The sequence below is a fragment of the Vanellus vanellus genome (assembly GCF_965231255.1).
Source record: "Vanellus vanellus genome assembly, chromosome: 2".
Classification (NCBI taxonomy): Eukaryota; Metazoa; Chordata; class Aves; order Charadriiformes; family Charadriidae; genus Vanellus; species Vanellus vanellus.
Window position 1 is genome coordinate 152405020 of NC_138906.1, and position 23938 is coordinate 152428957.

At 35.6% G+C, this 23938-nt stretch overlaps 1 protein-coding gene across 3 annotated transcripts in view; it reads right to left on the bottom strand.

Moving 5' to 3' along the window:
- CSMD3 (CUB and Sushi multiple domains 3) overlaps positions 1-23938 on the bottom strand; it is a gene marked incomplete at both ends in the record, with an annotated part of 716885 nt that overhangs the window by 132090 nt on the left and 560857 nt on the right. For 2 of the 3 annotated variants that reach the window (XM_082479075.1, XM_082479074.1), the window contains 3 exons: positions 2540-2743; positions 3623-3718; positions 4413-4526. In XM_082479075.1, coding sequence (XP_082335201.1) covers positions 2540-2743; positions 3623-3718; positions 4413-4526 — 414 coding nt within the window. The remainder of the gene's footprint in view (positions 1-2539; positions 2744-3622; positions 3719-4412; positions 4527-23938) is intronic. The other variant, XM_082479076.1, reaches the window with a different exon arrangement.

Here is a 23938-nt window from a genome sequence, read left to right on the forward strand (position 1 = left end):
CAAAAAAGAAGAGAGGAAAATTAGAGTTCTGACAGTTTTCTACCTGGCAGAATCATGCTCATATTCCCCTTATCTATTTTCACCTTAGCAAAGTGAAATCCATTCCATTGTCTCCTAGTAATCTTACAAAAATAAAGCATTATTTTTAGGGGTTAAGAATGAAGTTTGAACAGTTAAGTATTGTGTTAGTACAAAAGATGAAAACTAAAAAAGCAAAATATTGCTACTTTGTTCTTATCTAAATAATTAATAGCACCAGTTTCAACTCCTTGACTGTTCTCTTTGCTTGTGTGAGTTATCCCATTACAGACTATATATCTATCACATTAGTAAAGAAATTGCTAAATGCTTGCAAGACTGCACTCATCACACCCGTGCCCATGGATTAATATAAGTATTATGCATGAAATAGCACAGAGGCATTCAGTACCACCAAGTTTCTCCTCTGAATATTCAACTTGAATGTATCTTGTCTAGATCTTTAGATGCTCTAACAGGGACAAAGAACATTACCACTTAATCTAGATACAGATATTCTATTGGTATTTAAGTTGAAGGAAAAGATTGATGAGATGGTTTATCAAAACCATTAGAAGTTAATATATCACTTCTGAGCAACACTACTAAGTTCTGAACTGATTTCATTAGATGCAAATATGAAGATTTAGAAAATATGTACAAGAATGCAACTTATCTTAATAATGAATACTGCAGCTACATTTTATGTGGCATATAATTGATAGAATCTGTTGGGAACTACATGTATAAACTGAAGGTCAGTGTCACTTAAAGTGTTTAAATAATTACTCATAAAAGGCTGAACAGACAGAATGATTGATGTCTGCTATCTGTAAGGAAATATTCAAGCATTCACTAGAGTTAAGGCAATTTAATATGGTCATGTCTACCACTTCAATTATTAAACTGATTTAGTTCAATGCAATTTTCACCTCATATATATTTTATCACCTTTATTGGCACAGTGATTTTCACACATAAGGTGGCCTGTAACCCTTTCTCAGTTCAACTTGCCTAGGGACAGAAGCTTGCTCTTTCACAGACTAAATCATGTATTAAAATATCAATAATATACTGTGATCAATAGCCAAAATAATTATTTCAACATTTGAGTTGTTATATCTGAAATACAAAGGGAATACATTCCAAGGGGGTAAATAGTAAAATTCTACTGATCAAGCTGTAATAAATAGAATATAGCTATATACTTCAGCTTCTTATTTATATAAAAATTGTAGTTCAATTCCTATGCCTGAAACAGTCTAAATAAACAATAATTGTGTATAACAGCTGCTTAATCACACTATTAATATTTAGTCTTGATTTCTATCAGGATTTTAGTATTTTGGAGAAAATCTTTTATTTTACTGAAAACCAGTCAGATTCTACCATGTAGCATCAGCTGATTAGCATGGAAGATTCAAAATCGACCTGATGAAAAAACGTTCTCTGTTTTCTTTTCCACCACTCATCTCAAATTGTGCTTATGTACTTCTTAATGCTGGAGTCAATATCATAATGTGGGGTTTTTTTGCATGCTTCAGGATCATTTTTATACAAAATCTGTGCTCTGTCAAGAAAAGTAAAGTAACTAACTCATAAATATATTTACTGTTTTGGTTGGGAATGGAATTCTTCAGATGTCTTCATCCTCAAAATTAATAGTTTTCAATGTATTCAATTTGCACAAAATTAATGTATAATGCAGTCAGTACTGCAACAGATGTTACAGGTGGAAAAGTTTGATGGCATTGCAAAAACATCTGTGCAAATGATAACCAATTTTAATTCATTTATAAATAAATTATTTTTTCCCATATAAAAAAAAAGCCAAGCTCGAATGAAACATAGTATGTAAATGTATCATATTTGCCCTTGACGTAAACCTGTGGAAAAATGTACCATTCGAATTTTATCTCTTTACTGTGGGGCTTTTCAGCACAATCACCAGATTTCCAGTCGGTGCAAATCAGCTTTATAAATGTCAATGGATGTACATTAATTTAACAATTTAATTTAGAGAATTTAATCTTGTGTGAATAGAACCATACAAAGTATGTTTTCTGATCTGAAAAATTACTGTTTTTTTCCGACAAGCATTGAAATATTAGCATAACTATTTTAAAATCTTTCATATAGTAATGTTCTTTCTAATAGCTTGCAATATCTTATTAGAGATCTGCAAGGTGAGATCATCTTAGTCTCGCAAGCACTCAGGGCTCAAACTGATATTTCTGCGTCTTGATTAAGGGACAGCCAGGGACTGTCACTGATGTTAATGTAGAAGAAGCTAACGTATAATTTATAGCAGCAGAATATGTTCATGAAAATCGTGAAATGTCACAGCAAGGTTAGAATAGAAAAGGGAATAAAATCTTAACCTTGAATGAAGAAGAAAGTGAATAAAAGTAAGCAAGAATAAAATACTGTAGACATGACAAAGGAAGAACACTTTCCGATAGAGAGAATGGTCTACACTTTAGGCAGTAATTAGTTCTATTAAAAAGCCTTAAGAACTCACCAACACATGTAGGGAGTGAATCATTCCACTGTGCCAATGCATTTGGTACTGTATCACATCTAATTGCTGTTGACCCATGGAGGATGTAGCCTGGATTGCACTCAAAAAGAACCAATGACCCAACTGCAAATTCATTTCCAATCCTTTTTCCAAATCTCGGTTCAGGCACAGAGCTACACTGTGTTGCACTTGTTCTTGGAACAGCTGCAAACATGCAAACAATTATGGATTTTTAAATTTAGATTTGGTGGAGGAATACAGATTTTGAACCACAAATATTCAAAATGACTGGAATTAACATTTGATTATTTGCCAGTTAAGAGCATTTTCATAATCCCCAAATGAATCTTCACAATACGGATTGCATACTTTTGATGTCTGAGTTACTATTTATAACAGCATAGTACTGATATCCTCGCCAAGATTAAAAGCAACATATAAAATCCATGCTGAAACCTTTCTAACATGGCACTGGAAAGAAATACTACGATGAAATATTCAGCTAATACATGGTTTCAGAATAACATTCCTGTGTCAGATAGGTAATTACATTTATTCCTGTGGAATTCTAAATGTGTATTCTTATTGTCAGATCAGGATTTAAATTTAATGAAAGAATGAATTGCATTTGCAAGTATTGATGGATAACCATTTCTGTGTTTGACCCATAAAAAGGCAAATAATGTAAACCAAGAAGAAGTATCTTAATAGCTGCAAGATCACTGATTCAGCCACAGGTAATAACACTTAAAGTTATTCATATTTAAATTGAGAGATAAACCAGTTTGAGCAGCCAGATGGATCTAACATTCGTCAACCAGATTAGCAAACAGAAACAGCTGCTTTGTATAACTGTTTTCTTAAATCTGGAACCTCTCTTATGCTTCTTAAATATTTGATTTAAGCTTTAAAATACAGATTAAAAGAATGGTCCTAGATATTTTTCAAAACATGCAGAAATAGTGAAACTTGTTACATTGTTAGCAGACTATTACTTTCCTCTACATTCTCAGCCTGTTCCTCTGATGGTTTACCAGGTGTGATGAAAAGCATAAATGTACACATTTTTCCAGGTTGTCTCACCTTGATAAACAAAATGAAATCCTTTAGCTGTTATTGGTCCAACTGAAGTAAATCTAACCGTGATCTGGTTACCTGAGCTCAATGGAAGGGATTCACCTACTCAAACAAAGCAAATACAAAGCTATCATAACCACTTTTTTACCAAGGAAACATTCCAAATACCTGTCAACATCTTTGCAGCTAGGAATAACCCTCCCAAAACCCTGTTCTGCTTCAGTAAACTTTGCAAGATATATGTGATTTCAATATTTTACATTGGCAGTATCATGTTGTTCTAGAAAAAGGGGACTAAAGCTTATCTCAGTTATTAGGAATATTTGTTGTTCTCTTCCTTTAAAAAAAAAAAAAAAAGAAACAAACAGAAAAAAAAACAACACACCAACCCAATACCTCTTTTAACTGAGTCAATGTGCACTAATCGATACAATTTTACTTTGCTACAAATATACATTGCTTTCCCTTTTAAATATATAATACCCATTTCAAACTGCTCACTAGATAAAAGTCATAAAGGCACACAGTAAGAAGCCAAAACCACTCACTATCATAGCTAAATACCAAAAGAAAAAAAGTGTATAAAAATAGATTTAATTTTACTTTCTTTTATTCATTGATGCAAAGAGTTTTGAGTGATTAGGCTTTTAGTTCAAAATCCTGATTTAATATATTTACCTGAACTGTATGTAAGAAACTATAACAATAATTTTTTTCTTCTTTTTTCTGCCTACACTGTCTTTCTAGGTTCATAAAAAATAAATAAAAAATTAATTAAAGTTCTGTTAAAGGATACCTGAATGAGATCCTGAGAGAGAGGATAACAAAGAGGACTGCAAAGTTGGGCCATCATATACTTCAACTACATCATGGAGTGATGTCTGGAAAAATACAAACTGTCCAAAAACCACTGACCAAACAGGAAGGAGAAAAAGCAAGAGGTACCAATGGGCAAAAAAAAAGGAGGAGAGAATGGGAAGGGAAAAAAAAAAAAGAAAAGAACAAAATATACATTAGTATATTGTTTTTAAAATATTTAAATTAAAAATTTTATTATTGATAGGTTTCTCTGATCTCTTAATCAGCTGTCCTGGTGTTTAAAGTTAATTTTCATACCATTACAGCAGTATATTAATAAAACTGTCATTCTATATATATAAAAGACAATGAAGGTACACAAATCAGATATTCGTTAAGAGATTCCAGTAATAAGAGAACAAATCCATTTTTATGCTATTGGATATACTTCCAAATTCTCTGCTTTCCCCCACCCAACGCACATCTAAATTCTCAGTGCAATATCCTCCTTTATAATTCTAAGCATATTGCTGTATATTGTACTTTATTAATTAATTTTGTTGATAAGCCTCTGTAGGTTTTACTTACCTTGGAATGTTCCATTTTTCTTAAGAACATCAATATTCAGTGCATATTTACCTTTGCGAAGTAAATCAGCAACTGACCCAAAGCAACAAACACTTTTCAGAATACATACACTGAATCACAAAAATTATTATTTTTTTAAAGTCGTGCTAGTAGAACAACTCAATTCAAGAATGTTATTTTTGCACTTAAGTTCAAAGGTCTGTGCAGCACTTTCACATCACAGGTGTTTGCTCTTTCTATACAAGTAAACAGTAAAAAAAAGAAAAAAAGAATTGTTTGTATTAATTCTGGCCCTAGTACGTACTAAACATTTACATCCTAATTTTATCACCATTATTAGCAATGGAGGGTCAAATGTCTCAAGGAGTATAAAGTAAAAGGGTAGAAGTAGTTAGACATTTCTAGGTACTGGAACACCTATAAAGAGAAGTAGAAACAATTCTGGTTCATTATCCAGGTTAAACACTTTGGGATAAATAATCCAATGTGTTGCTACCAGATTATATTGGTTTCCATATGTTCTATAATATGTTTATCTAGTATATTTTGTTATAAAGGATGAAGTCGGCACCTACAGTTCTTCCAGTTTACACACCTTAAAGCTTTAAAAATAGTATATTAAAAATGTGAAGTCTTCAAATTGTTAACTTTTTTCTTTTCTTTTTTTGACTGTTTTTAAAAAAAAGCAGTTCCACCTCGCCAACTCAGGATTTTATCATACTCCCTTTTAAAAAAGTCAATTTTTTCAAAGAAAACCTCTTTTTGAATGGAAAGGCTGGATGTTATATTTATGAAATGTTCAAACAAAGGTAGAAATCGGAAGACTTTTGTCCATTTTTAGGAGAAACCATAGGTGAAATGCTACATTATCTCCATGATTTCTTCCTTCAATCACCAGAAAATTAAACATTGTTGGCTTTATTAGCTCTTCTTATTTTTAAAATAATATTTAGCTACGTCCAAGTCTTCTCTTTGGTGTTGCTAAAGATAACTAACAAAATTTATCCAGCTAATTGTTTCTATCACATTTGTACTTTTATAAAATCTTATTTTCATACTCAATGGATTTCATTTTGCCGTTGAACCAAGTAAAGTTTCTTGTGATTTCCACTGCCATTTACCATTTTGAATTAAGTAGCAGACTATGTAAGGAAAATTCAGGCAAGTACTGAGGCATAACCTAACAAGCAGAAATAACTATTATCAAGAGCTTTATCCTGGGAAAACTGTAAAAATAAAATCTATAAGGTATATTTGTGTTGTAATGGGTCATCATAAAATATTTACACAGCAATTATACTGTGTAGTAAGCCAAATTCAAAGGTCGTTTCTACATTTCTTAAGTATTTCAAGATTGCTGTTGCCTCCAGCTTTGACTTAAGCACTTCCCTGTCTAAGGGTAGAACAGTGAAGAAAGTGAACGAATATGTGACTTAAAATTGGCCATTTTGGAAATAGAAAGGTCAACGTATCATTTGTGCTGTTTTTTCACTACCGGTTCTGTATTTCTTAATAAAATACAGAGAACATCTGAGAAGGCAACCAAAAGTTATCATTGGTTTGAAATCAAATATATTATGAAGAGATTTAAGGTGACTAGTATGGGTGAGATATCACAAAGCACCAACAAATAGGACCTACTGGTACAAAGTAGTTAATAAGAAACAGCAGCAAACTAAAGTAAGGGGTTTTGAGTCAACAAGTTTATGATCAATTTAAGTTTAAGTGAATCAAGCTGCTTCCTCAAGTCAGGCGGGAGTATGGTGCAGCTAGCAGTGGAGATAGAACATAAATCATCTTCCTTCCTCTTTCTGTGCTAGGATACTTATTTTTCTTTAAATCAGCTGTGAAATACTGTAGTACATCAGTGACTGATACCCGATTGGCTGAGACTATGTCACAAGAAGGGAAATTCTGATTATTAGAAAAAACATAAGATGTCCAAACTTGACATCTAAAGTTGAGCTGCAAATTATTCCTGAATTTGTGTTCGTCTCAGACTTCACTGCTTTGTAGCAATGCTATTTAAAAATAAAGTATCTTCTCTGTATTTTGTGGCTTAACCTATTTCTCAGATATTTGGGTGTATTTTATTTCACAAGATTAACAATGCTATAGTACCCAAAGAAGCTTTTCTCTTAGAATTTTCATAGTTCTGACACTATTTTACATATTTCCTAAAAAATAAACAAAATACATTTCTATACTTTTTATACTTTTCCATTTGTGTGATTTTTTTTTTCTGTCAAAATTCCATATGAACTGTAGCATTAATACTGTCATTAATTTAGGAAACTGAGGTAACCTATTAATTCAAAATACATCAGCACAAGCAAGCTCCCTTTTAATCAGGCAAGAGCTAGAAAAGATAACATAGATAACATTCCACGACTCTAAATATCTAGATGCTTCTATGGCCTTCATCACTATAACATCTGGATACTTTTAATGAGTTTGGAAAGCATCTAACAACAGATGGAATTGGCACAAAATAGTTGACTGGTTAAAAATTTCATCAAAGAACTTTTAGTTTCTTTTTTAAAGTGAGAAATAAACACGTATAGAGTTTACTTCTGCCTTTTAATTTGCCTGTTTAAAAAAAATATGAAAAAATACTAGTATAATTCAAATAGCATTATATTAATGAACGGTATTCTCAGTATAATTCCTGTCACAAAATCAGAGAATAACAGACAAAAGCGTCCAGAGAACATTTGGTTCTCTTGTTCAGAGAAGGGTCATTTAAAACAGATTGCTCAGGCCCATGTCCAGTCAGGTTCTGAATAACTGCAGGGATGGAGAATCCACAACTTCTCTGACCAACCTGTTCCAGTAATACATCGATATTACATCCAGTAATCCTTACAGCAATAGTTTTGCTCTTTTCTTTAAAGCGAATTTCCTGTGTTTCAGTTTCTGCTCATTGCCCCTTGTTCTGTCAGTGGGCACCACTGAGGAGTTTGGTTCTGCCTCCTTTGCTTCCTAGATATTTATACATATTGATGAGATCCTCCTGTGCTTTCTCTTCTCCAGGCTGAACAGTCCCAGCTCTTTCAGCCTCTCTTTATATGTCTGATGCTCTAGTCCCTTAATCATCAGTGTCACCTTTTGCTGAGCTCGCTCCAGTACGCCCATGTCTTTCCTGCAATGGGGGAAAGACTACTGGATACAGCACCTCCAAATGCACCTCACCAGTGCTGAACAGAGGAGAAGGATCACATCCCTCAAGCCCTTGGCAGTGCTTTGCTGAATGTATCCCAGGACTCTGGTGGCATTCTTTGCCCCAAGGGCACACTGCTAGCTCGTGTTCAGTTTGGCATCCATCAGGACCCCCAGGACCTTTTCTACAAACCTGTTTTTCAGCTTTCTGGCCAGTCTGTACTGGTTATTCCTTAGATGCAGACTCTTTACTTCCCTTTGTTGAACTTCATTAACTTCCTGTCTCCCCATTTTTCTGAATGGAAGCACAACCATATGTTGTATCAGACACTCTAGTTTTGTATCATCCGCAAACTTGCCGAGAGTGCACTCTGTCCCATTATATAGGTAATTTATGAAGATATTAAATAGTACTGGCTGCAGTATCAGTCGCTGGGGTACACCATTACTGGTGACTGCCAGCTATTCTTCATGCTGTTGACCATGACCCTTTGAGCTTGGCAGTTCAGACAGTTTTCAGGCCACGTCACTGTCTCCTTATCAAGTTGGTGTTTCAACAGTTTGTCAATGAGGATAGTATGGGAGCCTGTGTTGAAAGGCTTGCTAAAATCAAGATAAACAATATTCAGAGCTCTCCACTCAACCATCAAGCCAGTCATCTCATTGCAGAAGGCTGTTACTGTCAGGACAGATTTCCCATTTGTAAATCAATGGCGACTATTTTCAGTCATCTTCCTGTCCTTAATATGTTCAAAGAAGGTGACCAGGACTATTTGCTCTATCACCTTGCCAGGTGTAAAGGTGAGACTAACTGACCTAGAGTTCCCTCAATCCTTGTCCTTGCCCTTCTTGAGGATTGGAGTGACATTTGTCTTCTTCCAGCCCTTGGGAACCTCCCTCAATTGTCATGACCTTCCAAGATAACTGACTTCACTCAGTACTCATGGATGCATGCCATCAGGTCCCATGGGTCTGTGTATGTCCAGTTTGTTTAGAGTGCTCCCTCACCTGGTCCTCGTCCAAGTCATCCTTGCCCTAGACATTTCTACTGATCTCAGGGGTCTGAGATTGCCCAAGGCTGGTTTACCACTAGAGACTGAAGCAAGGAAGGCATTTAGTAATTCAGTCTTCTCTGAACCCTTTTTCACCAAGGACCTCACCCCATTCAAGAATGGTCATGAAGGAACTGGGGCTTCTACCCACAAAAAGGTGGCAGGATCAATAGCCCAGCTGGAGTGCATCCACACCAATGCACGCAGCATAAATAACAAACAGGAGGAGCTGGAAGCCATTGTGCAGCAGGAAAACAATGATAGACTTGCCATCATGGAAACACGGTGGGATGACTCACACAACTGGAGTGCTGCAATGGATGGTTATAAACTCTTCAGAAGGTATAGGCAAGGAAGGAGAGGTGATGGGTTAGCCCTGTACATTAGGCAGTGTTTTGATTGTCTAGAGCTTGACGATGGGGATAGGGTTGAGTGTTTATGGGTAAGAATCAGGGAGAAGGCCAACAAGGCATGTATCCTGGTGGGAGTCTGTTATAGACCACCCAGCCAGGACAAAGAGGCAGACAAAATATTTTATAAGCAGCTGTGAGAAGTCTCAAGATCATCAGCCCTTGGTCTCCTGGGGACTTCAAGTTACCAAATGTCTTCTGGAAATTCAATACAGCAGAGAGGAAACAGTCTACGAGGTTCCTGGATTGTGTGGAATATGATAATTTCCTGACATAGTTGGTGAGGGAGCCAACAAGGGAAGGCACCCTTCTGGACCTGTTGTTTGCAAACAGAGAAGGACTTGTGGGTGATGTGACAGTTAGAGGTCATCTTGGGCACAACAATCACAAAATGATAGAGTTTTCAATTCTCAGATAAATAAGGATTGGCATTAGCAGAACTTCTACCTTGGACTTCTGGAGGGCATATATTTTTCTATGTAGGAGCCTGGTTGACAGAATCCATTGGGAAGCAGGCCTGAAGGGCAAAGGAGTCCAGGAAGGCTGGACTTTCTTTAAGAATGAAATCTTACAAGTACAGGAGCAGGCCATGCCCACGTGCTGAAAGACAAGCCAGCGAGGAAAAAGACCAGCCTGGCTGAACAGATGAGCTTTGGCTGGAACTCAGGCAAAAAAAGAGAGTTTATGACCTATGGAAGAAGGGGCAGGCAACTCAGGAGAACTACAAGGATGTCATGAGGTTATGCAGGGAGAAAATTAGAAGGCCAAAGCCCAACTAGAACTTAATCTGGTTACTGCCATAAAGACAATAAAATATGGTTATATAAATACATTAATAACAAAAGGACGACTAAGGAGAATCTTCATCCTTTTTTGGATGCAGGGGCAAACATATTAACAAAGGATGAGGAAAAGGCTGAGATACTTAATGCCTTCTTTGCACCAGTATTTAACAGTAAGATCAGTTCTTCTCAGGGTACCCAGTCCCCTTAGCTGTACAACAGGGACAGGGAGCAGAATGAAGCCCCCATAATCCAAGAGGAGATAGTTAGCAACCTGCTACACCACTACACACACAAGTCTATGGGAGTGGTTGGGATCCACCCAAGGGTACAGAGGGAGCTGGTGGAGGTGCTTACCAAGCCACTGTCGGTCATTTATCAGCAGTCCTGGCTAACTGGGGAGGTCACAGTTGACTGGAGGTTAGTAAACGGGACAGCTCTCTACAAGAAGGGCCAAAAGGAGGATCCAGGGAAGTACAGGCCTGTTGGTCTGACCTTGGTGTTGGAGAAGGTTACGGAGCAGATCATCTTGAGTGCCATCACGCAGCACACACAGGACAACCAGGTGATCAGGCCCAGTCAGCATGCATTCATGAAAGGCAGGTCCTGCTTGACTAGCACGATCTCCTTCTATGACAAGGTGACCCACTTAGTGGAGGAAGGAAAGGCTGTGCATATTGTCTACCCAGACTCTAGTAAAGCCTTTGACACCCTTTCTCACAGCATTCTCCTGGAGAAACTGGCTGCTCATGGCCTGGACGGGCGTACCGTTCACTGCATAAAATTCTGGCTGGATGGCTAAGCCCAAAATGTGATGAATGGAGTTAAGTCTAATTGGCATCTGGTAACAAGTGGTGTTCCTCAGGGCTGAGTATTAAGGCCAGTTCTCTTTAATGTCTTTGTCAACAACCTGGATGAGGGGATCAAGTGCACCCTCAGTAAGTTTACAGACAACATCAAGTTGGGTGGGATCTGCTTGAGGGTAGGAAGGCTCTGCAGAGGGATCTGGACAGGCTGGATTGATGGGACAAGGCCAATGGTATCAGTAGCTCCTTGTTCATTCATGCAGGCCTCTTGCCACCTTTGTTCAGTTTCCTGATCACTGAGATGAACCATTCTTGAGCTTGGAGGAGGTGATCCCTGAAAATCAATTGGATGTCCTGGACTTCTCATCTCTCCAGGGCCATGTACCATCAGATTCTTCCAAACAGGTCCCTGAATTGCTGTCAATTGTGTCTCAGTAAAGAAGCAAACCAAACTCAAATGTTAAATGTTCACAGATAACATATAATTGTTATTAACACTGTACCGATCAAGTTATATCTACCTGGGTAAAATATATACTTACACCAGGTATCAGAGCTAAAGAAACACTCCAAGTAATTTATGTGGATATCAGTGGAATAAGATGAGCTGTCTTTCCTCACCCTAAGTTTCCCATTCACATCAGCGGGACATTTTGTGCTCCTAATGATTTATTGAACTTAGAGAACTCTATTGTAAAATCAAATCCATTGGTGATATAGTTCATTTGCCCGTAAGATATTACTGAAGGGACTAACATGATTTAAGCATTGTTATTACACAAACTGAAATCTGCATTTCATATAAGCCCTTCTGATGAAGCTCAGATATTTGCTTCAAGACTGAATCTGTACTTATAATGATAGGTCTTCGTAAGCTGTCACTGACAAAGGAAAAGGGAAAACATTATTAATTAAGATAGGGCCCAAATTACCTCTGCAATTCTTAATATACATATATGTCTCAAGTCAGGAACCATTTCAAAACAAGAGTACTAAAATCTCTTTCAGTCTGGGAAAGACATACATGGACTGTATCATGGTTGCTCTTTTCTACAGTAACACCAGTTTCTCTTGTGCCAAATTGGTTTGAAGAACTGAAAAAAAAAAAAAGCCCAACAATCCAAAACCCAGATAAAGTAATCCGTTTGTTATGAATGATAATTTTAAATTGTGCTTGAGCATGATCTTTTAGATAAATCTTTTCTACTGTGTTTAAAATAGGTTTCTTCTGATTGTGAATGAAAAATTGAGTTCAGTTGTCTAACAGTCGTAGTATATACACAGGTCTTATTACAGAGCTAGAGGACTTCCTCAGAACTTGAAGTTACTCTGCAGAAGCTAGCTTCTCATAATTTCAAACAGAATTTCTCATCAGACTAAATCATCTTTCCAAAAGAGAGTTTTGCTCACAACAGCATAGAAATTTTATTTCACAGTGAAAAAAAAAAATCTGATTCTTCATCAGCTCCAATTATGACATCCTCTCTTTACTTATGGTTTAGCTGTGATGTTTTACATGTCAGGTCTTATAAAGGAATTACAATATTATATTTAATCTTTTTTGAGAAAAAATAAAAACAAAAATGAAAGCAACGTTGTTCAGAAGCTACAATCTTCTTTAAAAGAGAGGGAAAGAGAAATCTCTCACTAGATAAATGGTCTTTATGATGATTAAAGATAGCAAGCATGCACTAAGAAGCAAGAAATGCAAACTTCTCATGCATCTTAACTCCCAAGTCTGGAGACCTCATTCAGTGTGCTAAGTGGTGGATCTGGCCAGTCAGCTAAATGATAAATGACAATGAAGAAAAGTCATGCTTTAAATAAGCAGGATTCAGGCATAAGTTTAGGAGGCAGAAAGAAGGAAACTATTGTGTGAGATTCTCTCTCAATGAGAAAGACTCAGCGAGGCTTTACAGCTGATCCGATAACAGTCATTAATCAAACGATCATCAGATAGGAGAAACTCTTGTGCCCGTTCTCTTAAGACAAATTCTCCACAAGATCAGAAAACTGCTTTAAGATCTGACTGCACTAGGATGATGACAATCACTCTACCTTTCATTGCAGGAGTTTCAGAAAAGCTTTTTTTAAGAAAGAGGAGGGGAGGAAAGATATTTCTTTTTTGTGTGAGAAACAGGACATTGTTTATATTTTTCAGTTCTTCTACCATTTCCTTTGGAGAAAGTGATTTTAATTATATTTTTGAAAAAGTCAGAGACTACCTAATGTTACAACATATATCTGCCTCCTCCTGCTGGAACATAGACTTCTTCTGTGTGTAATCCTTTAGATTTAAGTATTTAGCTTCATAACAAGCAACAGATAAGAAATTATGGATGAAGTTTTCCTTTGTAATCAGGTTGAAGTAGCAATACACTATAACGATAGACTGGGTCAATATTTTTTAAATAAATTATATTTAGGTAGACACTAAACAAACTGATATTCACCCCCTTCTGCCTGAGAAAAATGTCCAGTAAAACTGCAAGATAATTTGAATGTACATTGGGCTCTTTGAAGATAAATAGTTCAGTAGTCACAGAGAAGGTTTTTGATGGAAAGATTGAAAGAAGACATCCTAAAGAGATGATCTGACAGAATTCATGCATGTACAAATATTGCTTTCAGTAAAGAAACAAATTTTTACCAGCTCAAAAAAACACATTGGAAGATGATCTTGTACTGTTCAGTGGAATACTTCAGTTTGACATAACAACAACTGAGTATCTCTGAGTTAACAGTGTTACTATCATTATTTAGTATTTAAATTAAATTAGTAGCAGAGGTGTGATTTTTTTTAAATGTTTCTCCTCTAACATTTCCAAACATTTGGTTGTCTGCCAGTTACTGTTAATACATTCAGTCTACTCTGTGTCTGTAGCAGCAGTCTTTAGTGATATCTGTTAGATTTCTCTGTAATGGTTGACACTTTTTAGCATATGCCGTAACAGGAAAAAATATTAATTGATTATGAATGCACAGGAAATTCCCTACTAGTATTAACCTGTTGAGTAAATCTCAGTTCATTTCAAAGCAAATACCAGAATAAAACAGCTGGCTATTGTTCCTGAACTTGGAAGCAGTAAAAATTAATTCTTTCAGCATAAGCCTCTTTGGTGCACTGCAGACTAGATGTCAAAATAAGGCTAGAGCTTGGTTTATGTGTAAACCACTAGAAGACGTGTTTTTACTGGCAGGAGTAAGGGTAGAGAAATGCTTATCCTCAACAAAATTAACGAGTAACTGAGGGACTGAAACTGAATGGAGTTGATACAATAATGTTACAAAAAATAATCAGTTATGAAAAGAAAGTGAAAACATGAAATAACTGAAAATTAAAAGATGCTACAGATGTCCAAAAGGTAAAAGGAACACATATATATACACATAAATATATAATTAAACAAATTTTCTATAGCTACTGAAGCTATAGATTGCCCTTACACAAGTTTCCCAGTGTATAAAGCTATGACTATACAATGCAAACCTACAGAAGTCCTGAAATGTAATGGAATTGAATTTCTATATCACTGTATGTATAGCACAACTTTATTGTTATTAGCAAATTAAATATACTTGAATAAGGTTACATTTAATATCAATAGTCAACATAAAAGTTGTGGAGATTTTCCAAACCACACATAGCTAACTCTACTTGGATAGGGCAAATTAATGTGAATTTATACTAGTTCTTCACAGTGTATCTGACATGCACCACTGTCTAGTTCTGATTCTCTTAGTCTGTGGAAAAAGCCTCTACTGAGCTATATGCCTTTCATTGCAATCTGTTGGTGTTCCATTTGTAGCCTCAGCTATTGTTCTCTCAGGTGGAGCCCTCCGTTTCCTGGCAGGACATCCAGAAGATTAGGGAGAATAAGAAAGAATAAAGGATTCTCTCTGCAAACAAGGGACAGGTAAGGAAGGGCAAAAAGAGTTCTGGTTCTTAAAGCTCTCAGGTGCTATTTTTCTCCCCCACGTGAAGGCAAAGATAATATCCATCTCAGAGATACAAAAAGCAAGAGTGCACGGATCTAGGTCTGAGCTGTAATTCATACTCTGCTATTGTTCCTTTGTTTTTCTTCTGTAAAGAAAGTGTTGACTGAAAACATGCTGGCCTGTCCTCTTTCTTGTTACTCTATTCCTGCATTCCCAGACTAGGAAGGAAAGAAGGAGATGGTAAATGCTACATCGTCTCATGTTTGAGAAAATAAACTGTTTATCTGAATGTATGAAAAGACAATAAGAATGTGTTCGGGGACAGGAGATGGGCAGTTAGAAACAATAGAAGCTCAGAATGAGGTATTCAAGAGAAATTGCACAGAAAGAGATACATGCATATTTCCCCAGAAATGGGCATAATTCCATCTAAAATGGGATAAAAGTGAGACTCATGCCTTTTCCTGGAGCTGGAACAGGAATGAACCCTCCCAATTAACACATTTCTTGCTTGCTCTTAAAATCAGTGATGTTGATTACATTACATAAATTATCATTCTCCTCCAGGCTCAAAACCTGTCTCCCTTTCTGCTTCTCCCTTTCTGCTACTCACATCCCTCTCTCTTGGCCTGACTTATTATGCATATACGTGAAACCCTTTCTGGATCTGTAACAGCCCAATAGTAGAGGAAAAAAGTAAAACCAGTACATTTCATTTTAAATCTCATTTGTATTGTATTATATTATATTATATTATATTATATTATATTATATTATATTATATTATATTATATTATATTATATTATATTATATTATATTATATTATATTATATATATTATATTATATTATATTTGCAGCAATAATAAATAAATAATACTAATATGTTGCATCTGCTATGTAATACAGAACCCTTAAAGAAACACCACACCATACTACCTTCTTTTCTATATATATTTTTTTTTTCCATTTGACTGAACTGAAATTCCAGCATCTATTATTATTATTTGTTTAAACAGATAACATTGGTTTATTTACCCTTACAGACAAAAACTGTCTTACCATTTTAACTACCTTTAAAGCTCTTAAGATTGGTTGTATACCTAAAATGTTGAATTTATCTAATTTTGCCTAAGCTACTTAAAACGTAGATAGTTTTGGGGGGCTCATTTCAGGCCCTGGAAGGGCCTATCTTTCTCCATTCACTAGAGAGGGAACCTGGACAACTAGTGTAAACTAGATATTCAATTTTTAGATGGCTGCAGAAAACTGAGATGAACTTCATCCATAAAGTTTTGACGTTACAGACAAAATTTAATCCTCTTATTGTCTTACAAAGCAGTCTTTTAAAAACCTGACTATAAACTGAATACCTGAAATTATATTCCACTAAATAAAAAATAAATGTGTGTTAAATAAACAAATGTGTTTTACCCATGCACAAGCTGACATATTATAACATCATGGGTCCAACAATAGAATATACTCTGTTTCCTCCAGAGTATATGGCCTTTGTGTTTTTTTTTTTTGTTTTTTTTTTTTTGTTTGTTTTTTTTTTTTAAGAAGAAAATAAGGACATACGTTATGAAAAGGACAAGGACAGAGCTCTAGAAAAGGGTATGTTGCTTTTTCATCCAACATCAATATCAAAGTATTCAACTGTGTACTGTCAGAGAATTTGCCTTTAATGACACTTATTATGCTCTATCTTCTCTTGTGTGCTTATATGTAATTATTTTGAAAGTGGAAGAATAAGACTTCTCCAAAATTTACTTTAAAATATACCAAATCAATGACCCATTCAAATAATAACAATTTATAGTGGGTTTTCTTTCAATTAATGAAATTCACCAATTGTAATCATAGAATCACGGAATCTTCAGAGTTGGAAGGGACCTCTAGAGATCATCTAGTCCCACTCCCCTGCTAAAGCAGGATTGCCTAGAGCACATTACTCAGGACTGCATCCAGGAGGGTCTGGAAAATCTCCAGAGAAGGGGACTCCACAACCTCCCTGGGCAGCCTGTGCCAGTGCTCTGTCACCTGAACCGTAAAAAAGTTTTTCCGCGTATTTGAACGGAACTTCCTGTGTTCTAACTTGTGCCTGTTACCCCTCGTCCTGTTACTTGGAACCACTGAAAAGAGCCTGGCTCCATCCTCCTTCAGCCCACCCTTTAGATACTTGTATGCCATAATAAGGTCTCCCCTGAGCCTTCTCTTCTCCAGGCTAAAGAGTCCCAGCTCTCTCAGCCTTTCCTCATAAGGGAGATGCTCCAAGCCCTTAATCATCTTAGTTGCCCTTCGCTGGACTCGCTCCAGCAGTTCCCTGTCCCTCTTGAACTGGGGAACCCAAAACTGGACACAGTGTTCCAGTTGTGGCCTCACCAGTGCAGAGTAGAGGGGGAGAATGACCTCCCTCGACCTACTGGCCACACTCTTCCCTATGCAGCCCAGGATTCCATTAGCCTTTTTGGCAACAAGGGCACATTGCTGGGCCATGGATAATTTACTGTCTACCACAACCCCCAGATCCTTCTCCTCAGAACTACTTCCCAGCAGGTCCGCCCCTAATCTATACTGGTGCTTTGCATTCTTTCTCCCCAGGTGCAGGACCTTGCACTTGCTGTTGTTGAACCTCATTAGGTTCTTCTTTGCCCAGCTCTCCAGCCTGTCCAGGTTACACTGGATGGCAGCACGGCCCTCTGGGGTGTCAGCCACCCCTCCCAGTTTGGTATCATCAGCAAACTTGCTGAGGATACACTCTGTCCCCTAATCCAGGTCATTGATGAATATATTGAACAAGATTGACCAGTAATGACCAGTAAGTATCCAATATAAAATAAGTTGATATATCAGTAAGACATGAAGCATAAACTATGAGAAGCTCCTGCTGTTACAGGTTTCTAGTGCATTAACTGGCATGAAGCAAGGGTGTTTCTAGCTAGCAAAGAACTTCACAAATGGTATACTACTGCTCGCTTAGCTGTGTCTTGTTGTTCTGTAGATTTATGTACTTAATCACATTCACATTTATGTACAGATCACATTCAGCTGCCACTTAAGAAAAGTTGTTGGATATATTTTTATCGAATCTTATAGCATACTTCCAGTCAGAAAACTGACCATATTTATGCTGAATCAGAAATAGCAATGCTCAACATCAAAACCAATCAAACATCACAAAATATAATATTCAGTCCCAACATGGGTGTTCTTTCACTAAGTTTCATTTAATTTCTATAAAATAAGAACACTTAGACAAACAGAGTGAAAAATAGTATGAGCAAAAGAGGGAAAACAAAGCACTTGTGAAAGCTAATGAAAAATACAAAGGAAAAATAGAAATACAGAAGAAAAATAAGATACAAACCAAGATACAAGCATATACACTGAACAGAAAAAAAGTAACACTGTTACCTATATGATGAAGATGACATTTTTTCTAATAACTATGGCATGCTGGCAAACTTTTGAATTCTTTATGGTGTATCGTATTTCCATTTAGATCATAACATTACATTTAAAAAGAAAAAGGCCTCTATTCATGTGACATTTGCTTAAGACAATTTTTTTCTTACTTTATTTTTTGGAAGAATGTCAGTCTCAAAGATTTGAGTGAAAAATATACCTCTTCCTCTCAAACATTGCCAAAGGTATTCTAAACCAGGGAGAGGAGGTTGAAATGATAATACAGCCCAAGAAAAACAGTTTATCAGAGACAGACGGCTATAAGTAACAACCATACTTTATTTCATAGGCTGAGAGTGAGTGAACAGTTAGGTACTATATTGTTTGATGTAAAAGTACACCACAGTTTAAAAATATCCTATTGAAACATTTTTATCATTAGATGTGTAGACATTTTCCTATACTATTTTAGTCCTATGTGTAGTCTTTCTTAACAACTAAGGTAGGTCTTTGGTCACTAGTAACAGTTTTTAATTAGGTATTTTTCTGGTGTCTAACACACTACATCCTAAATCTATGATAATGCCTCCCAGATCCATTAGTGATTAATGCTATCATCCTAAATAAAACAAGGATAATGAGAGTTGTGTTTCATATCTACCTTGAACACACTGTGTTTTCCAAGATTGTTTTACCAAACGAATAGGCAAAGCTTGAGAGCTTAAACGTCTATGACACCACATACATTATTGCTAGTGATACTAAATGGTCCTGCAAGATGATTAATGAGGTCCTTATGGGTTTAACTTTATAGCTATATGGGCCAAATCACTGTGATATGTTATCAGTTAGAAAGATTTTATCCCCTATTTCCATGTAGTTACATTACACAACATTTCTATGCAATCATGTAGGACACAATTTAGACTTTTAATCTTAAGGAAATGATGCATATGTTAACTATAAAAAGAATCTAATTTCACAATTTCCAAAAAGCAGTCAACAATATATTTCAGCAAATGCTGTTTAAAAGAAAAAAACTTTGCATGGTTTAGGAAATTTAGGAAAACAATGGTAGGCATAAATAGATTTCTTCTTGCACAGAGTTGTGTAGGGATGTCTGTCAGGATTTAAAACATTAGATTAAATTTAGTGTAAAATGCTGTAAATGTTGCAAAAACAAACCTACTTTATATTCACAATTATGGGCTTTGCATTAGCTATTAACCATCTTGGACTGAAATCTTGAGGTTATGACAGAAAATTCCTGTGAAACATCCAGTGCTCAGTAGTGGCAGAAAGGGAATAAAATATTAGCAGTTATCAAAAAAAGAACAGAGAACAACAAGCAATAATACCATATATGTGAAAATCCAGGGTGCGAGGGATAGACATTTTCCTTTGCCCTCTGCAAAAACCATGAGTGAAATTAGAAAATATATAGAGAAGGGTGAGCAGGGTAACAGCAATTATGTAATTTGCATAAAAAATACATTTGAATTCTTCATTCTGAAAAGGAGATTATTAAGGGACAAATATGATAGGGATCTTTAAATCATGAGAAGTATGGAGAAATTGAACAGGGAGTGATTTTTACAGTCCTTTCAAGTATAAGAATTGGAGAGCATCAAGTGAAAAAAGACATGTTGAAAACTGGGGACATATTTCTTTACGCAATACAGGCTGAAGGAGTGGAAGTGCTTGCTACAGGATGTCATAATGCTAAACCTAAATGGGCTAAAAAAAAGCAGTTATGTAAATTAATGGAAGAAGAACTCATAACGAGCTACTAAAAACAAAAGTACTATGCATAGATCAACAGCTCCTTCAGTCACAGATTGAGACTGAGAAAGTACTTCTGCAAACTGTCAATAAACATTGTCCTAAGATTATATTTTTCCTGAATTTCCACATTTATTGCTGCTAAAAGAACACTGTGTTGGGCAGACCCTTGTTTTCTGACCTTGTATTATGGCAGTTCTTATGCTCCAGATCTATGGCTTCAAAATTTATAGCTATTCAGACTGGAGAGCCTTGATTTAAATACTTTAAGTATATGGAACTGCAGCACTTATTTAGGCAAATTGTTCCATTGCCCAGTACTTTTATCATTTTATTTTTTTCCCCTCTGTGTTTTCCTAATTTATTTAGATCTAAATTTTAATCAGTATGACCCTGACTATGTCTGCAGTCTTCATAATTTTAGTATGAATATGAATATACTCAGACTTCAGTTGTGATAATACAAATAGTGATTTCTAATGTAGGTAAGTATAAGCATATATTTTTAAGAAATAGCACAGAATATTATCTTCTTTAAGCAGAAAGGAATATGCACTGAACCAAAAAGGACAGCAACAAAAATGTTTATACTTCAGTTTATATTAACTACTTATATATGCACACTACAATCACATATGTTGCAGGTAACATAACGTCATTCCACATTTGACTATACTATTGACAGTCTTAATTTTCTCAAATGGTATTAAAAAACTCCAAAGGCCTTGATCTCAGAAACTGGCAATTTACAAACATTAAAATGGAGACCTGATCGAATACATTAAAATATATTACATAGAATACATACAATTACACTTTGAACTGTTTTCTCAACCAGAAGGTTGAATACCCTTCACCATTTTTCTCTCAGCAAGAAATTAACCTTCACTGCTGGAAGATCAGATGATTATAAAACTTTCAGAACTATTAGTTGACATTTTATTTGAACTGTGAAACTTTATAAAGAAATTAAAACTGTTCCTAGCTGCTCATTTCAAATTAACTCTTTTCTTTCCGTGCCCCAGAGAAAACGTCACCATTTTTAGAACCCAGTTTTCAGCTTTTTTCCCTCAATTCTTAAAGCTTTCTATTAAACTTCTAGCTTCAAATCTACCTTGAAGGGAACAGCAAGGGTGAAAGAAGTATGTGTTCACTTCTCTGAAAGTCCATCAGTAAGCAAACTAAATGTAGTCAGTAAGAAAATAAATTTTAAAAAGCATCATTTATACCTTATTACTCTAAGATTTTAAAGAGGAAAACTTTCTTCTACCTTAGTAAATTGCATTAAAATTTACCAAATAATAGAAAAATGTTCCTACTTTTCATGTGCATATACTTTTTGTTATTTAAATATTCAGTTTTTTTCACCTGCAAACCCTGTATTACATTGTGATACATCATAGGTAACAACTCAAGGGCACATTAGTTACAAGAAAATGGTCGGACTTCAAAGGGAATATGTGAGACCGTAAAATTCAGTTCATTGCTTACCACCAGGTTTCATGTATTTTCTTGGTCTAACATAAAACATAGGACTTGTATTTGACTTCAGGTTTACAAAGTACCTTTTTGTACTTAACTATTTATGTGTTACTCCAATAATTTTCACAGAATTTCTTTGAGGTTAACGTTATTATTCTGTCTTACAGATGGATAAACAGAGATACAGAGAGTATCTTTGCCCAAATAATATGTATTCTTCTGGGTTATTTTTTAAACTTTATTTTTACAGAATTCTTTCTGGTTCCTTCTCTCCATTGTTCCTCTTATGTGACAAGAAGTAAACATTAAAAAAAAAAGGTAAAACAAGAAAAAGGAAGTGATTTAATTCGAATTCTTACACCCTCTGATTAGCCATGATGAACACAATCCCACTAAAACCAGACACACAGTCAAATATCTCACAGCAGAGGTGTTTCCTTATTGCTGAGGAATTATTTGTCTTAAGAGGACCAGGAGTACTCTTCTATTCACTTTCAAAAAACTGTTTTCAAAACAATAATCTGTACTCTAACTAACCTACAATCTGTGTAACTATGTTTGACCTCTCTATATACAAAAGGATATTCTTCAGCCCTTGGGCGTGTATACACATTACATGATGCAAATACATATCCATATTGCAGTTATTTGACATTAAGCTATTTACAGCTAGATTCAATGGGATTTCTGTTGAAGAAGCTAGTTGTGGCATATCTTCTTGTCTTGTACTCTGTTGCATGATGTACCTTATTGACTAGCGTGAACTCACTTAAACAAAATTATTTCTGCCCCTGAAGTTGTATGCTTTTGTCAGCAAATTATATTGTTTCATCTTTGACATCGCACTCATGGAGCAAAATGGATTAGTATATCCCAGAGACAGGCTCTTCTCTGGGATACTTCCGTTGACTATCTTGGGTTTTAAAACTGAATCTTGGACAAGATTCCCAATTATAGTTATATAGCTCCCCTGAAGTAAAGAAAATGTTTCTAATACTTGTTAGTTCTGGATCTCCAATTCCCTGTACATCAGATTCTTCTGATGTTCTGATGTTGACACATAAAGAAAAAGCAATTTTTCAGAAGGCTTTTTTTCCATTTTTGTTATATTTTCTTTGTATACATCATTTACATGGGCAATGGTTTTAAACAAAAAGAGGGTAGATTTAGATAGGATGTAAGGAAGAAATTTTTTTTCTACTCTGAGGGTGATGAGACACTGGAACAGGTTGCCCAGAAAATTTGAGGGTACCCCACCCTGGGAAGTATTCAAGGTCAGGTTGGATGGGGCTTTGAGCAACCTGGTCCAGTCAAAGATGGCCTTGCCCTTGGCAGGGGGAGTGGCCTGAATGAACTTTAAAGGTACCTTCCAACCCAAACCATTCCATGATTCTATGATAAGTAAGAGACTACACAATTATTTACAAATATTTACAAATACAAATGCATTTATGGTCTCCCAACTACTGATGGAGATGGGGTAAACATATACACAAAAATACAAATACATATTTACCAATACTGCTGAAGAGTCTTCAACCATCCCCAAAACCAGCAGCTAGTGCATCAAATGACTTTTAACAAAAAATATTCTTTCATAAATATTTTATTTGCTAACATTAATGCTGTAAAGGTTTTTCTTGTTCATATTGTTGTCTTTGTTTCTGATATTTATTTATTTTTAAAGAGCTACAGGAAATTCATAATAACATGGTTAAGGAAAAGGGTGGTAGACTCAGTTTCTTTGTCTCCTTTATCAAGAAGATTTCTTATTTGTTTCCATGGAGTTACATTCTGGATGAACAAAGTAAACTTGGATTATAGAAGCACTGAGTGTAAACTTTACTACTTTGGATAGGGTCCAGGAAACATTAGTCTGACACTTAGGTGGCCTTATTTTGAAAAGTAAATAGAGAATTTGATTCAATGAGATTAGTCTAGAAGAAGCTCTCTTCTTTTAATTATAAGTCTGTTTGGGTTTTTTTTTTTTCAATACAATAATTTCTGGAGGAATGGTGACCACTAATAGAAAAAAAAATTATGAACATGAGTTATTGTTAAATTTAAAAATCAAAACCATACAGTTCTATCTAGTTTTTTATATTAGAAGCCATATT